Source organism: Aplysia californica, unplaced genomic scaffold (assembly GCF_000002075.1).
Source record: "Aplysia californica isolate F4 #8 unplaced genomic scaffold, AplCal3.0 scaffold01263, whole genome shotgun sequence".
NCBI lineage: Eukaryota > Metazoa > Mollusca > Gastropoda > Aplysiida > Aplysiidae > Aplysia > Aplysia californica.
Genome location: NW_004798533.1, coordinates 11,068 through 28,307, shown reverse-complemented (window position 1 = coordinate 28,307; position 17,240 = coordinate 11,068). Strand labels below are relative to the sequence as shown.

The 17,240-nt window shown below is 39.8% G+C and overlaps 1 protein-coding gene across 1 annotated transcript in view; it reads left to right on the top strand.

Moving 5' to 3' along the window:
- The window catches only part of LOC101847009 (forkhead box protein O), a 22,200-nt gene extending 6,430 nt beyond the window's left edge, over positions 1 to 15,770 (top strand). Inside the window, exon 2 of the mRNA XM_005112403.3 lies at positions 2,520 to 15,770. Coding sequence (XP_005112460.1) covers positions 2,520 to 4,070 — 1,551 coding nt within the window. The 3' untranslated portion in view covers positions 4,071 to 15,770. The remainder of the gene's footprint in view (positions 1 to 2,519) is intronic.
- Positions 15,771 to 17,240: the final 1,470 nt, after the last annotated feature.

Below are 17,240 nucleotides of genomic sequence, written 5' to 3'. Positions count from 1 at the left end.
TGTGTGTGTGTGTGTGAGGTGTCGTGTCTCGTTGTTTTATTCCACTCTCACACTTTCCAACTCACTATATTACCAAACAGGATGACAGGAGTCAGGTTCAAGCTCAAAGTAAGAGGATTTAGGTTTTGTTCTTTTTCTTTAAAGATTATGTGTATCGAATTCCCACCTTTTTTTAGCTACATCTTATTTTTTAAATTCTTCTTTTAAACCGTACAATGCTGTTGTCTAAGGCAAATGTTGTAATTTATTCCATGTTTGACTTTTCGCCTTGTTTGGTGGTGGTCATTCGATTATTTCTGGGTTTTGTTTTTTTGTTAGAGTTTACGTTTCTGCTCTGAACTTTCACAATATTTATCTCTAATCCCCACCTTTTTATTTTTAGCAGCATCTTATGTTTTCTTTTCCTTTTAAATCGTACAATACTGTAGTCTAAAGCAAGTATTGTAATTTATTCTATGTGTGATTTTATTGCCTTGTTTGGTGGTGGTCATTAGATTATTTCTGGGGGGGGGGGGGGGGGGGTGCCTTCCAGTATGCTTGTACCCGAAGTTTTTTTCCTCCCAACTTAGGGTTGTATGTTTTATGTCTGTAAAAAGAAAATTACTGAAACAAACTACTACCGTAATAGCTTTCTCTCGATCATAAGGAAGAATCAAAGACTTACACTGAATGACACTGCCCTCTATGTGAAGGTTTCGAGCTGGGAACCTAATGTATGAAAGGCGAATACTGTACCTCTAGATAACGAGAGACCCCTCCCCTGTACATTTTGATAAATAGCTGAACAGTGTCTTTAGAAAAGGGTGGCCATACTATGTACCATGTTGTGTGTAGAAGTAGAAGCTTTGACTTGACTGCCGATGTGAAACGCACCGATTGACCTTGATACACAACTTCACTGACGATCAATTAAATAATAAAATAGCTAAAATTGTCTTAAGGTCTCTTCCCTGTGAGCTACTTGGCTTATTTTGAGACGCTCATTCCGAATATGAAGTCATTTATAAGATGCAATAATTATTTTCAAAATTTTGCAACCTAAATTTAGTTTAAATCCTGCGCGGCGGCAAATTTTAAAAGTGATTCTATGCCACAGCGCGTCAAATTTGAACGTGTTCGCACGAAAAATATCTAGCAGCGCTTGATTACTCAACTGAGTCTCCAACTCCAAGCCATCGTCCAATTGTACAAATTTTGTAGTTACACCTAACGATTTATTGTATGATAGCTAGATCGTCCAGTTTTTGTACAATTTATCATGACATGTAACCAGGCCATAAGATACACCGTTCGTTTCCCTTATCTTGTTTTGATTTTACAGCAAATGTGATTTTGAATTATTATTAACTTCCAAATTTATACACCATATTACTTTTTCTTTTTAGTGACAGTTGGCTTGTTTCCAAAATCCAGAAATGCAAATTTTTATTCAGTTTATAATGCATTTATAGGCCATGTTGTTGTAGCTATTCATTAAAGAAATTAATGAGAGCCAGATAACATAATTATGACATTTGTACTTTTAAGTCTGAGTGTTCTAGCCTTATTTTCATGTCAACTCTAATTCTGAAACAGGTTTGATAATACAGGTTTTCACTACCGCAATTTTTACCTTTTTATTTTTTGTTGTCAATGGTAGGGTATACATGATCAAATCTTTCTGGGGGTCTCTCGTGGCGTAGAGGTTAAGGTGTTCGCCTTTCCTTCAAATGATCCAGGTTCGAATCCGGGTTTGGACGGAAACATTTTCCTCTCTAAATTTTCTCCTTTCACCTTCTCTTTTGCGCAGTGTTCTGTCGTCTGCTTTCGTCTCCACTTTCTGCCCCCATCCACTCTTCTCCTTTGCCCCCTCTTCCTGGTTTCTGACTCTTTCTGCAGCCTTTCTACTGCTGTTCCTTGGCTCCTTCTTACTACTGCTGTTTTTCTGCTGCACCCCTTACTACTGCTGTTTTTCTGCTGCACACCTGGTCTTCTGGTAAGAAAAGTCTACACCTAGCCTTCTTGGAGAAGGGTGAAAAATCTCGGAGGTCCTGTGTGCAATTTGCACACACATTAAAGATCCCTTGGTGGTCTAAAATCAATAAAAACGTAGGCTTTGGCCGCCACTCGGGCGAAATTCAAAATGTACTACCAACTTAAAATGTTAAATGTGTCCTGTGCGCTCACATGCATGACCTTATGCTGTTGCGAGCGCCGTAAAGTAAAACGCACCAAAAAAAAAAAAATTGCTGAGAGGTAACACATGCAAAAGCATGGACCACACTATTTAGATTTTTTGGTCAGTAAGCCTGGTTTCAGTTTGAATGTAGATATCTTGAGCATAAGTCATCTTTCCTTTTCTTTTTGCAGTGAATCCTTATAATATTTTTGGGCCTTTTCCTTTTATTGCCTTCCTGACTGGCTATCTCACAAGCCTATATTCTTTACCTATTAAATTTGCACTTTCATGCAAATGTCTTTAATAATAAACTTCGTCATGCAAAGCGTCCTGATAATCCTGTGCTTTCCTTTGTTCCCAGAATTCAATCCGTCACAACCTTTCTCTACATAGTCGCTTTATGCGCATTCAGAATGAGGGAACAGGGAAAAGCTCTTGGTGGGTCCTCAATCCAGACGCCAAACCTGGACGCACTCCTAGGAGGAGGGCGGGGAGTATGGAGACCAAAAGCTACGAAAAGAAAAGAGGACGGGTAAGGAAGAAGGTGGAAGCGCTTCGTGCCATGGAAAATGGCACTTTGTCTCCAGGTGGAAGTGAGGACTATCTGGACATGAGTTTTGGTGACTTCCGACCCAGAGCTAGCTCTAATGCCAGTAGTTGTGGTCGTCTGTCACCAATACACGCAGTGGCTGAGCCAGATCTCCATGACAACCAGGTCCCTCCCATGTCTCCCATCCCGTGGGGTGCGGAGGTGAGCAATTCTCCGACACTCTACCCAGCTGACGGCTACTCAGATCTAGTGGACTCCTTGGTGGACGGCATGAAACTTTCCACTCAAGACAATTCCATCAAGATGGAGGTGGTCTCAGGTATGAGAGACCCTTACTTATCGGGAGCCTCAAGAGAATTCAACAATCAACCTTCCACGTTCATGAGCGTGGAGCGTCAAGGCCTAGACAACCAATACTCTCATCTGCCAGCACCACCACCCTACCCAAAGCAGCAGCAGCAGGCACAACCTCAGTTGAACAGCCTGGAGTTCCCCCGGCAGAACTTCAGTCCGGGACTGCGGCTACAATGTAGGCCTAGCCCGGCCAACAACGCCTCAGGCACGTTCTCTCAGTCGGACATGTACAATGACTCTGTTCAAGACTTCAATGAGGGTGTCCTCATCAAACAGGAGCCTGATGGATTATCGCCCGTCGGCATGGGCCCTGGTAACACCCTTTCCATAAATACGCAGCAGCAGCAGCAACAGCTCAGCTCTCCGGACCGATCTCAGCAAGGTAGCCCAAGTTCTGGTGTCTTTGCCCACCTCAGCCCACAGCCCACAATGGTCAATGGACAGCCAGCGCTATCGCCCCTCACCTGCCAGGTGTCCCCTCAGCCACCTAACAGACTCATGTCCCCCCAACAGCAACAGCCCATCACAACGGCCTCGCTTCAGCAACAGCAAGCTCTGCTCCAAGCCACACAAGCCTCTATACTGCGGGAGGCTCTCACCCGCGGCCCGCCGGCCTACCGGTCACACACGGCCTCCACCCCGTCTCCCACTTTCTCGCCTGTGGCCAACATGTCCCCGCTGGCGGCCCCCTCCAGCAATGTGAACAGCGGCATGCTGGGCCTCAGCCCACACCACCAGCTGCGGAGTATCAGCGAGAACTACGCCGAGGGCCCACAACACATGGTGAACGGTTCAAGTCCTGGTGGTGATGGTGGCGGCATGATGGCAAACAATAATAACAACAACAATAATAACAACGGAGTTCCCTTAGACATTGATATTGATCTTATAGCAGGGTTGGATTATGATATGGATCAGGTTATAAAACAAGAGTTGTCTCTTGAAGGGAACTTGGACTTTAATTTTGACTCAGCCCCCACCTCAGTAGGACAAAATGTAGTACACTGAGGGAATTATTAGTAAAGAAAATATAACGGCTGAACGCTATCTTATATAGTGTTTCATCATCACCTCACTGCATCGACGCCTTCAACAGAGTTGTTGAGTACTAGTATGTCAGTGGTCTTCTGTATTAGACCATATGCGGTACTTTCCTCACCTTGTGAGTTTTGTAGGAATCTTTGCTCGTCAGGGATGGTGGTGGCCACATCGCCAGACGGTGAGATGGTTGTTGATGTATGTGACCTTAGGTGATGAGGTTGATTAAGGCTTCAAGCGTTTGCTAGGCCGGGTGATGATTAATGTGGTTGTTACTGCTTTGGAAACGTTTGTTCATTGGTATGGATTTTCAGAGCTCTCGTTTTCCTTTGTTTTGCCTTATAAGAAGAGGCTCCACCACATTCTACTTTCAGCAGTACAGCTTCAGGTGGTGTAAGTTTATTTGTAGTTTCAAAAGGTTTTGTTGAGGGCGAGAATGTTGTTGGAACACATCGTCTGCCTTTCAGGTTTTTTCCCCGTTGGGCGGTTGGCTTTGGAGGATTCATGCAGGCTACCATTTGTCATCCATAGTAATGACTTGACTAAAGTCGTCAAAACTGTGAGTTGCCTAGATGTATTCCATAAGCCTGTGGCCCTGTTATATTGAGTAAGGTCCATCTTAGTTTCCAGTTCTAGGGTGTGTGGCGGCTTTTATGCCCCAGATTGAACATTAAGTGTCCGAGTTTCTAAACCGTTTTTTTTTTTTTTAACTTTCACTACATCTAATATGCTGACATGGTGTCACAAAACTGCAGAGGAACTATGATGCCATCCATATATGTAGTCACAGTGAGTCACTCTGCTTATGTGGCTGAAATAGTGATGGCGATTTCGTGTTTACCCTAGTTCTGTGTTCACTTTCTCAGATTCTTACTCAAAATTATGTAAAATATTGTATAAAACTTGACCTCAGACTGAATGGAGACCATGAGATAAGGCAAATTGATGTGGTGTTTAGCAATTTATGTCACTTTGGATTAGTGGACATATTTGTCAGTTTTTCTACAGATCTAGAGGAAATATCTTCTAGTTTTTAGTGCTTCTTATCTCGAACTTTCTCAGGTAAAGAATACTTAGTTTGTAATGATATGAAGGATCAACTTGCCAAGACTTAACAAAGCTCCACTGGTCAAGCTGTCTGATAGAGGACTGTGTTGTTAATGACAAGGAGCTATGAACTGCCTCGTGGTTACTGTGCCATAAAGTATAGCGTTGTGCTGAAATAGCAATAGCTTTGTGTGCCAACTTCCCCTTGAGAAGTTGCACTTACTACTATAACAGTGACAAGACAGTGAACTTTTCAAATATTGCTGTTTTCTTATTTTAGAAAAACTGGTCAGAAATGCCATGTTGGAAAAGAGAAAGTAAAGTTTGATTATTTCATCACCTCATGAATGCAGTAGCACTCATAGTGGTTTACTTGGATACCAGAGGGTCAACTATGTCCATGGATCATTCTTTCAATTTTATTCAAAGTCATCGAGTTCGTCTCAGATATAATATAACAATTGTGCAGCAGTGTTTCAATGACCTCAGCTCTGGCATCATTCAGTGTGTCCAGCAGGATGTATTATTCTTGTAAAAAAAGAGGACATAGTGATGATAGTAGTGAAGTGAAGCACACAGCAACGGTCAGTACAGTCAACGGGTGATTGGTCGTTGTCATTTTCCTTCTCAAAGGTTCCTCAGTGTCATAAGTTTCACAGAAAATAATGATGGGCATAGTTGTGATCCCCATGTCATGTAGAGAACTGAAGCAACATTTTGTGGTTTTATATTTTTTGTAGTGAACCTCCTTACATGATCTATTGCTTCCTTTTCTAGAACCTGGTGTGAGGCCTTGTTGCAACTTTTGTACCACATCATGCTTGCCTGCTAGCCCAAGTCTGTATTTTGCTTGGTTTTTCTGGATGTGTTTGATGGATAGGTGGAACTGAGCGCCCTGCTTTTTAAGTCACCACTTTCTGCTAAAGCTCCCATCCCGGTTCAATTGAAGCTTGTGCTGTGCAGTATGATACTGTGAGAGCCATATGTATGATCAGTGTCTTTTTAAACTGTACATCATCTAACTAATGTCTGCTTAGGCTGGAACTGAACTTCGTTCTATCACTCGAGGTCTCGATATTTTACTGTCATTGATTTTGAAGTGGTGAGAACAATTACAATATAACATTTCTTTTATGGGTGCTTCTTGGGTTTCCTTTTTTTAGAAAAAAAAGCATATTAATTTATGAACCTGAAAAACTTGCATAATTATAACAAAGATGGAGCCCCAGAGATTCTGTAGTGTATTTTCTGCTGTAAACAAATTCAGCAGTTCTTCTCACTTTTATAAAATACTATACTTTGTTTAAAGTAGATCAGACAAAGTCATGTGGTTTGCATCTGTGATGATTACAGGGAGTTAAAAATTAAAAATTTAAGCATGAAGTGCAAGCTGTTGTCAATTGTAACTGCATCAACTTTTGTTTTAACGAGCTTCTGGAAAGTTGATTTTGCTTTCTAAGATAATTTGTTTTACGGGGTAAATATTGCTGTAATTGTAAAAATTGCTGCTGGTTTGTTGTTGGTCTCTTTTAATTTGTTTGAAGATTTGTAGTAGTTGGCATTTATGATGTGTAGCACGCATGTGTGTGTGTGTGAAGAATGGGCAAGTGTAAAGTACAACCCTTGTGCATTTATAAGCAATTGTAAATATTGTTTACAATAAACATTGGTCAGTGAACTTCATACTGGAGAAAGTTTTATGTGCTGAAAAAATTTTACTGATCAAATTGCTGAAGGAGGGCACTCAGTCTGATTGTATTGACAATGCTGTTATGACGATAATGTTTTACTATTTTACTTGGATGTTCTAACAAGTAAGATTAAGAAGCTCGATGTGAATTTGATCATGATCACTACATGACCCGGTTGTTGCTCACTTCTGTTGTTCTCACTCTCTACATTTCCATGTCTTGGATCATCTGGTATCTCTTGCTGGTTTCACCATATTTGTTATTTATTTTCTCTTCAGTTTCATGTGTCAATTTTTGTGTGGGGAGGGGGGGTATGGTTTGTCTATGTTGGTGACTATATATTATGGTGTGGGAGGGGCGTATGCTGCTGTTATCTTTTTGACTAAATGTGTAGTGGGGAAGGGCAGCCTTGGGAAAAAAAAGGGTGAAATACGCATGTGTGCGCATGAGTGTTGAGTCAAAGAATGTTACCGATTGTTTATATACAGTTTGTATAAGGCTAGGCCTCCTGCACTGCTGTTGACTGATCGATTTTAAATTCTTCCATTCTTTCCTACATATTGGACATGAGCCAGGCAAAAAATAAGCAAAATTCAATTCAAGAAAAGGAAGTCAATGAGTGTATTTTCACTGCAAACTACAAATTCATCTCTAGAGTTTGGTTGTGACGTTGCATGCTACATGTTGTGCATGTGGCCAGTATCCTTTATCTGTGTCGTAGGCTTGCACAGCATATAAAAGAGATAATAGTACTTTGATTAGCAGAATAGTCAGACTGAACTTACAGGGATGGTACGTGGGTATGGCTGTGGTTTGTTGACCTAATTGCCCCCAAAATTGCATAATTCTGTCTCGAGTCGGTAGAATATCTTTTTTCTCCAAGTTGTCTTGCTCGAGAGAATCTTCCTTCTGGTTAAAGACATTCTAAGTACATGCTGCAAAGTAGAACTTGTTACATGTTAGCTAATGAAACGTGAAGAAAATTGGAAGTTTGTACTATTCCTGTTTTGTCTGAGCATTTAATAATGTCTGAGTAGGCTGATTGAGAAGAGCTGATCTCTTGGGGGTTTTTAAGGACCGTGTACAATGATTGTAAATGTGGTATTCCCCCATCAAGACTATTTCAGAGTATTTAGGAAGGTGTAGGCTGCTTGACCCACCCTGTCAGTGCTAACGGGAGCTGTTTTAAAGGATACATCCCAGACAAATAATGAAGCTGACAAAGATTTCCTCAATTGACTCACACCATCTACATGAAAGCCGTAAAGTCCTATTTTACTAGTACACTTCAGGGCTAGTGTGATTGCTTATTGGTTTGGTTGTTTTTTTTCCGAAGCATAATTAGTAGATTCCGGTTGAAATAAGTGAGAAAGCATAATGATTAGTACTATATCTCTATCAGGGACACATTTATTATAATGAAAGAAAGTTTACCTTGTTTGAAGTTATTACTTCCTTCATCTTCATGGTTTTTTCTCTTGTAGTGAAAGGCAAGGCTTTATGGGGGCATTTTGATATATTTTTATATATTCCTGTTTGTTTATTTCTTCTGTTAATCATATCCAGTTCATTTTAAATATTTTTGAAAGAGTACTGTTTGCAAAGTCGGACTACTTTATCAATTTTTGAAATGAAAACCTGTTTTGGTCTGCTTGTCTCTTTGTAATAAGAGTAATTGTAGAAGAAAAATTCTCCAGGGAGGATGTTGATTGTGAGACTGAAGCAGTTTTAGCCTGCTGTTGTCAAAACAGTGTGTTCAGTGATTCACGTGAGTGTATACTTGATGGCATAACGGTACAAAATTTAGTTTCATGACTAAGTTTAGATTATTCCATCCTTTGATGGTTCAGAGGTTTAGAGATTTTATCGTGGAGCCTGATCAGTGCAGCGTTTGTATTTACTGACAACAATATTGTTCGATTGTTACATAACTTAAAAGGGGGGGGGGTGGAGAAAAGATAGAGTCCTCTAATTGTATAAAAGTAACAATTAAATTAATTCATCTGCAGTAATATTAAAGCCTTATATGTCCTTTGAAGGAGGAAAGATGAGGTAGGGTTTTTTTTTTTACCCCTGGGAACTTTATTTTTAATTGATAAGGTTTTGTTTTACCACACAAGTGGGAACCCCTGTTTTCTTTAAAGATAAAATCAGGATGGTTATAAATAGATTAATGAAAAAGTTTCTACTAGCAATCTAAGTAGGAGTTACTTCATTTATGAAAACATTTCCAATTTAAATCAAAGGGAAGTCAAATGTATGGTGGTTTGTTATTATAGTAGTATGTTATCATTAGAGTATGCTTTTTGGTCTCTTTAGTATTTTCTTTATCCAAAAGATTGTTTTGAAAGTTATTTTTCCGTTTTCTCGCACACATGCTGCTGTTCCTCAGTATTGTGTTATTGACTTGATTGAGTGTGGTTTTATAGGATTGAAAGAATTTACTCTTACTGGATATTTAAGTTTTCAATTAAGTCTCAGCTCCATAACATCTGTGGCCTAATCAGGAAATCATTTTCATTGAATTGATGAGTCTGTTATGAGTGCGTATTTGTTAACACTATGGCTGGAACCATTCATCATAGTGTGTCTAGGATTCAACAACTGCGGAGGTTTTTGTTTTCGTTTTTTTTCCATTTTATGGGCTGTTGTAAGCCCCGCCCTGTCGTTTTGCATTTTGATAATATAATACATGATGTGATTGCTTTCAAAATGTTTGATGGATGATGACCTTGCATTTTTATTTTCCCCCTTAAAGTTACTTTATTAATAGAATTGTGTGGTTGTGCACAAATGCATTACTGTATCATGTTGTACAAATAGTCTTTTTGTGTATTACTTCTGTGGTTATTGGAACCGGTGCATTCAGTGCATTTTTGTTTGAAAAATGCTGTGCTTTGTACATTCATGTAGTCTCCATAAGTACGTACATATTGTGTTCATCAAGAGTCTGTCATGTGGAAAACGCTTCCATCAGCTCATTTTGCTTCAATGGTTGTTTTGTCTTTTGAGTTTGGTTGTTTAAAGTCATCCCCCACCAATGAATGTCACCATGGACAACATTTGCTCCCTCTGTCATGTGCCGTGTCTTGAGGAAGTTGCTTTACAAGCAGGACCACAGCTGTGCTTACAAATAATGCAGGAATCTGTACATATTGCTTCAAAGACGTTTGCTTCTCCTCACTCTGGACAGAAATGACAGTCTTGCGAATTGCTGACATGTATTATAAATAAAAACAGTCTGAATGATGAGTAAGCTCTGTAAAAAGTTTTGTTGTTGTTGTTGTTGTTCACTTCAGGTTTTTACTGTGTTTCTAAATGCCAGTTCACGGGTGATACAGGGGAAAGATGATGAAGCCTGAGGATGCTGTTTTCTGTTTTCATGGCTTTCAGTTTTTATCAAATGTAAAAAAAATGTGTAATACTGACCGTCACCAGTTGTTTGTGGCATTTCTTCATTGTTGTTGCCACCCACAAAGTGTCTTCTCAACACTTCATACTGGACTATATAGGGCTTGTGATATGTATCATAGATGAATTCTAATGGAAGGCTTTGCTCATCTCTTTGTTCTCATATTCTCAATTATTTCCTGAGTTGCGGAAGGCAGAAATCAAATAGTTCTTTTTGAAAAGTTTGTTTTAGCCCAAGTTGCTCTCTCTTCTTTTATTTGTCGACTTTCCAGTTCACTCAAGAGCGGTAATGTGCCTGGCATTCCATCTACTTATTTTTAATTTTTTTTTTTTTTTTTTCAGAAATAAGGGATTGTGAATTTGTCCGAAAAAGCAGAGGAAGTTAAGAGCCGCACTCTAAAATTATTAAAATAGCTTGTTTGCTGAAAAGCTATTGGACTGCTCAGTGTAAGATTCCTGTCATACGTCAGTGTTCAATATAATGGCTTATGGTTGAGTCTTACACTAAGCAGTCAAAATTATGTTGTTTCTGATCACATTTCAAATTTCATTACATGTAAGTCTCACTTAATATAAAGCAAATCAGTTTTTTATAACTTAAGTGTTTGTTGGGGTTTTTTTTATATTGGGAAAAAATATAGGGGGGTGCTGTTTTAGCCTATTTTCTTTAACTAGGCAAAATTGTATTGTTTTCAGGGTTATGGAGATTACTCTGTACATTTGATTTCGTTCTGTCTGTAGAAATTTTTACCTTGGATCAACAGTCTGACAGTGACATCGGATATACTTATCCACACCCTCAGTTTGTGTGTACCTGAAATGTTTTCTTTCTTTTGTAAACCTAATTGTCTTTCTTTCTATTGCTAAGTTTCCTACATTTCTTGTCCAAAATATTGATCGCATAGTTTTTGGGGTTTCAGAGTTGAACTGTCAGGGCATTTCTGCATTGAACCTCATTGTAGAAATCAGTTCTCTTTTAATTATCTTGCTAACATTCTCCAACTCTCCAGAACTTTCTGTGTGGCACAGTAAAAAGTAGCACGGTAGTTGAGACTTTGGGGGGGGGGGGGGGGGGGGGGGAATGGATAAATGGTCAAATGGAAAGAGTAAGTAGAATGGAGAAGTAAAGTTTTGATACATTCGTTGAGTTGTCCAGGGTTTTAGATGCTTTATTTTCTTTTTCATTTTTCTAGCTTCCAAGAGTGAGTGTCAGAACTAGTTGTTACTGCACTAGATCTGCACTATTTCACTTTGGCTCTCTCTGAATTGATTGAGCCAGCAGCAGGTTCACTGTGCCTTGTTCAGTGTCTCTATCAACACCATTTGTCAGATAACCACAGACATTTGAGAAGAAAAAAAAGATTTTAAGCGACCTTGATTTGACCTCCAGACATTGACAACACTAATGAGACACTGTCGCTCATATCACAACACAGCACCCACCCTGATGGTGTGAAAATCCACAGTGTTTCTGTCAGCATGTTATGTGATGTCCTTTGACTAGATGCTGTTGCCTTCTTTATTTAAAAACAAGTTTATCTGCTGGAGGTTTTTTTTTTCCAATGCAGTCTTAATCGTCGTCATTGTTTCCTCCTTCCCCCAATCTGTGTTCCTGAACTGTTTGTAGCTTAGATATGTCTCCTGGCCAGCTCTGACTGATTAGATTGCACAAATATATGCCCTGATAAAATGCGTTCAGTGTACTTCACATCACTTTAAAAGTGCGAGGGTCCATTAGTTAGTTAATGGAGGGTTGGAGGGTACCACTATTAGGTCTAACCTCTTTGCTTTTTAAAACTTCTCAACTTTTCTTTGTGTGTGTCTGTCTTATTCTTTCCGTACGCTAAGTGACCATCAGTGTGTTGATGTGCTGCTGTTTACTCATAATCATCACTTAAAAAGTGAAAGGGTCCATTAGCTGCTGTGTATGTAGGTTTTTAAAAAATTCTTGTTCTTCTTGTATGTTCCCCCCCTCCTAGATCTCAGGAATCTTTGACGTTAACATTTTATTGGTGCACATTGTTTTATTATTCAGAATGAAGAGAAATCTTTGGTGTTTGTCTAGAAGTTTCCTAAATGCTAGAATGGCTAGATGTAGGGAATAAAACTTATTTCAACTAGATTATTAGTTTGGGAGTCAGGCTTGTAGTACTTGTAGTCATTACTGAGCTAAGCTGTGGTTGCACTGTCACTCCAAGTTTTGATGCAGTAATGCCTCTGGAATTCTCAGTGTTGGTTTCAATTGTCTCAGTTTGGCTTTCTGAATTGGATACCACCCAACATACAGTGTGAGTATATCGTTTAATTATGACCTCGTGTTCATCCATTTTATCCAATGATTTTCATTAAATTAAATGATAAAGTCTGCAAGGACTGGCATCTATGGAGTAATGGTTAGGCTGTCTGCTGTCCCACATGTGATGATGGTTTGCCTTTTGGAATTCTGTTTTCCTCTCTTTTAGTGTCAAAGCAGTCCGCCTCTTTAAATAACCTTAATTGTGTCAGTGAGAATACAACAGATAAAATCAGTAGCATGAAAAGTGTCCAACCCCATTTGGACTTACTGGAAGAAAAAAGTGGATTTCTGGGTGTTATGAAGACAGAGGAAGGGGGGGGGGGGTTGTAATTTTTATTTGAGGCATCTTGCACTTCAAACAGAGGAGAAAATTTTGGCTATAACGAGGATTAGTTTTCAATGGTTTTAATTTTGTCTTTGTTTAATTACTGATAGAGAGCAGTTGCGAGCGCCGTAAAACCTCTGCTAAATAAAAATAATACTAATTGAGAAGATTGTTGGTTCTAAGTTGTGTCTTTCTTTGCTTTCTGCCTATGTGGAAGTGGTTACTTCTGGTTTGGATCTTATTTCACATCACCTGTTCAGATATGTTGCCTTTGCCACTCACATAGACATGAAAGGAGACTAGCGCCCTCATTTTCTTTTAACTTTGTTCTTCTTAAACTTTCCCTCTTTTGCTTGTCTTTCTGTCTTTTTTCCTAACACTAAATGACTATCCTTCTTCCCTCGCTTCATTGCCCCTGTGTGAGGTCATTGGTGCCATACACACTCCTGACTTTATCATTTCAACCACAAGAACTAAACGCGGGTATATAGTGCCAATGGTTGGACTTCCTTCTTTACTCTCCATCCTTCTGTTATTTTTTGCTTGTTGACGTTGACTCCTATCCTTCCCCCCTACACTACATTGTTGTGTAATAGTGTTGCTGTGCTTTTCTTTTTATTCGGACCTAACAATAACCTGAAGGGGATCAGGGACTGACTTGTTAATGATGGCATCAGCACTTGTGTTCATCTCTTGGCATATCATTCAGTTTTTGTATCAGAGTCATGTTCTTTATGCTAAATTATCTGCAGATTTATTTGTGACACGTTTTTGTTTGTCGTTTTTGTTTTCCTTAGCAAGTTGTTTGTTTCTGTGCTGCAATGTGTCTATCATGTGTGTGTGTGTTTTTGTGGTGTAAGAATATCGATGGTGTCGGGCACAGTTGGGCCATCTCCCTAGGAGCCTAATTTTACTGGAAAGGCGAGAGAAGCTATGAAATTAAAACTGTCGAAGACCGTTTTAACTCAAAATGTCATTTGGATGTTTCATGATTTCTTATTCTATTTGAATTTTTACACCATTTATTTGAGATGATGTAATTGACCCTACTTTACAGCTTGGTAAAAAGATCAGGTTTGGGAAAAGTGTGGAGATTTCCTATTGGGGGCCGTCACCATGGATGTGTTGTGGTTGTAACTTGAAAATGTTGAAATGATATGTCAGTGTGGAGGTCTCTCAGGTAACTGCTCTCTCATCAAATCTTTCTCATGGCTGGTCTGTGTCACAGAGATTGTGTTCTATCATCACAAGGTGGCTTTTCACATAATGTCAAGTACAAAGAAATAATTCATATTACAACATTTCTGTCCTTCCATTTCTCAGCTTACAATGGGCTACTGTCTAGATTTGTATGTCTGTATGAGAAAAGAATATGGTACCCTTGTGGTTTGGTCTACTCTTTTTCTGCTGTGCTGTATGTTGTTAGGTTTGATGATAAGTCGTGCATTTTTTTTTCCACACACATATTTGTCAGCATTGTTGTATGGCCACAGGACAAGAAATGTACGTGTACCCTGATGTTTAAACAAAACCTTTTTTTAAAAATTCTTTCTTCGCTCAAGACTGGAGCTCCTCCAGTAGTAGTAAGCTTTACAGTAAGTGTTGCAATGAGACAAAATGGGTCACATGTCGCTTTAAACCGATTCAAGATATTGGACACAAAAATTGATTTTCTCAAAGCTGTGTTTCTGATGACACACATCTTGTCTCGCGCGCCCTCCCCCCCCCCCCCCCCCCCCCCCGGAAAAAAATGGCTATGGTTCTACAACCAAAGCAGCTGGATTTATGTTGTTTTCACCCACTTTTAAGGCTTGGACATATCTTCACTTTGATACTGCCTATAGTGTTATATTGCCAAAATGTGACATGTGTGACTTATTTTATCTTATTGCTACACACAATATTAAGATTGTAGTGTGGAGCGGTCTCTGTGCTGAACTGCCTGGCTTTGTCTCATCATTGGCTACCTCACACCCAGATTTCTCTCTCCTAATCTTCTTGAGTGCCTTCAGAAAAGACAAATCGCCAACAACTGGGTTGGGTTGTGTGGGTTTTTCGCCCCCCCGTTTCCCAGAAGTCATCGTCGTTGTCGTTGCTGCATCTCTCTCATCTTTGTGTTGTCGTAAAAACAAACGTGTGATTTGTCATCATCAGTGTGTGTCATAATTTTAATTATTTTTCTTCTTAATTATTGTTCTGGATTGTTGGGGGGTTTTTCTTGACAAATACTTTAATGATAGCACTATTCTCCTCTTCCTCCTCCATTCTTCTTGACATTTAAGCATACAAAACGTCAAAACTTACACCAATAATCCTCCTCCTCCTCCTCCTTTGTCCTCCAAATGGCTAGGGGGGCGCCACTGACCTGTTCAGATTTTTCTAGTCTTTCCCTCTGTTATTTCTGACTGTCAGCCTGACCGTCTTCTTCTGTCCTGGCACTCGCACTAAATGACCACTATTGTGTCGATGTGCTTTTCTTTACTCTTTACTCTAACACAAACAACATGAAAATCCTCCTCACAGTCCCTAGTTTGTCCTGTAGATTGGCTTTTCTTGCTCTTTGCTAAGACTAAGACGCAATACAAAGGCCTTGGTTAAATTGGCTTTTTCTGCTCTTTGCTAAGACTAAGACACAATACAAAGGCTTTGGTTCATCTTGGCCCTGGAGTTGTTCTCATCCTTATCAGAAACGCCACACTGGTTGGGTTTCTCCACCCCCCACCCCCTCCTCCATCCTCCCTTTTCAATCATCATCACATCCTATTTTTAGAAAAATATTTTTGTTTTGTTTATTTGTTTTTCTTCATCTTTATGTTTTCTTCATTTGATTGTTTCAATTCCTGTGTTGCATTGGACATGATTATTCATTACTCGCTATTAAACATAATACAACAAAGTGATCAATGCCTTGGAGTGGTTAACATTGTGTGTGTATGTGTGAGAGAGAGAGAGAGAGAGAGGAGTTGCGTGTTGTAACTTTCCTTAAAACTTGGACACTGCACGATACCCCAGAATTACAAAGTTCTGTCTGACATTTTTGGCCGTTTTGAGTTGCTAAAAACCATGAGGTCAGACACCAAATGTTTTATCTGCTTTAGCAAAATCGTAAAGAATTCGGAGTCATCATCAAGATGTTCAAAGAATTGCTTTCGCAAAAGCTTGGCATATCTGAAACTCGAGAATTTTTATGTAAAATTTCTCAAAACTTGGTATTGAGCAGATTTATCTTTATAATTCATGGGTAGCGAGTTGGAACTATTCAAAGTCAAAGACAGAGCGTGCACTAGCCAAAGGGCGTGCCGTTAACTCGGTTGATATCATACTGGACTGGTGCGGATGGCTCTGGTTTGAATTCCCAAATGGGGTGTTCTTGAGCTTGGGTTTTCTGGTGAGGTTTCCATGCTCTTCGCCCACTTGATTGGGTATATCAAGAGATGGCGTTAAAGTCGGAGGTCCTGCCACTGAAATGGCCTTACAGAGTTGAGAATGGGCTAAAACCATGGCGTTCTTTACTAACACGCTAAGGCTAAAACCAATTCAATTACGTGCCTCTCAATGGGATGAAGTCTTCAAACTGTAAAGAAAAAGTCCAGCGCCTTATTGTCTGGAAACTGGACGTACGAGCTAAAGATGGGACTTTACGTGGTCTGGGGTGGACACCCTGTCACATTGTCATGGTGGTGGATGCAGTTTGCTGTATGCATCGTCTTTCCGAGCCGAGCTTATTTGGGAGGTGGGGGGGGGGGGGGCGCCATTGGCAGATCCTACTTCTTTTCGGTCTATGAATTGTTTCTGTTGAAGAATTCGTCTGAGACAAGGACTTCATTTACCTGGAATCGAACTCGGTTTCTTTGTCTGCAAAGCGAACCATCTTAATAAAGACATGCATTTATTTGCTTGTTGCAGAAAGGAGACTGATTTGCTTAGTCTTACGTAGAGACGTACACTACAACTGCGAGGTCTATACCTTACGTGTGCGAAATTGTGTTGATTTGACGCCCCTTGCAATACTTTACTAGGTTATTTAAGAGGCAAGACCTCCGAAATTAACGTCCATCTCCGATGGGACCGAGCCAAATAAGAAAACCTGTGTAAAGTGCCTTTCCCAAGGACAAACGCCGGACCGAGCTCTCACTCCAGCCTCGAACCCCCGAACCTGCCTTCTCACAATTGCAAGTCCGTATCCTAACCACTAGACTGTCGAACCCACCACCAATTGTATGAGTAAAGTAAAGAGGAGCACATCGACACAAATAATGTGGTAATTAATTAAGTGCAGGGAAAAATAAACACAGATAGACAGGAGATAATATTAGAGGGAAAGAACGAAAGTAGGATCTACTGCACAGTGGCGCCCTCTAACATCTGAC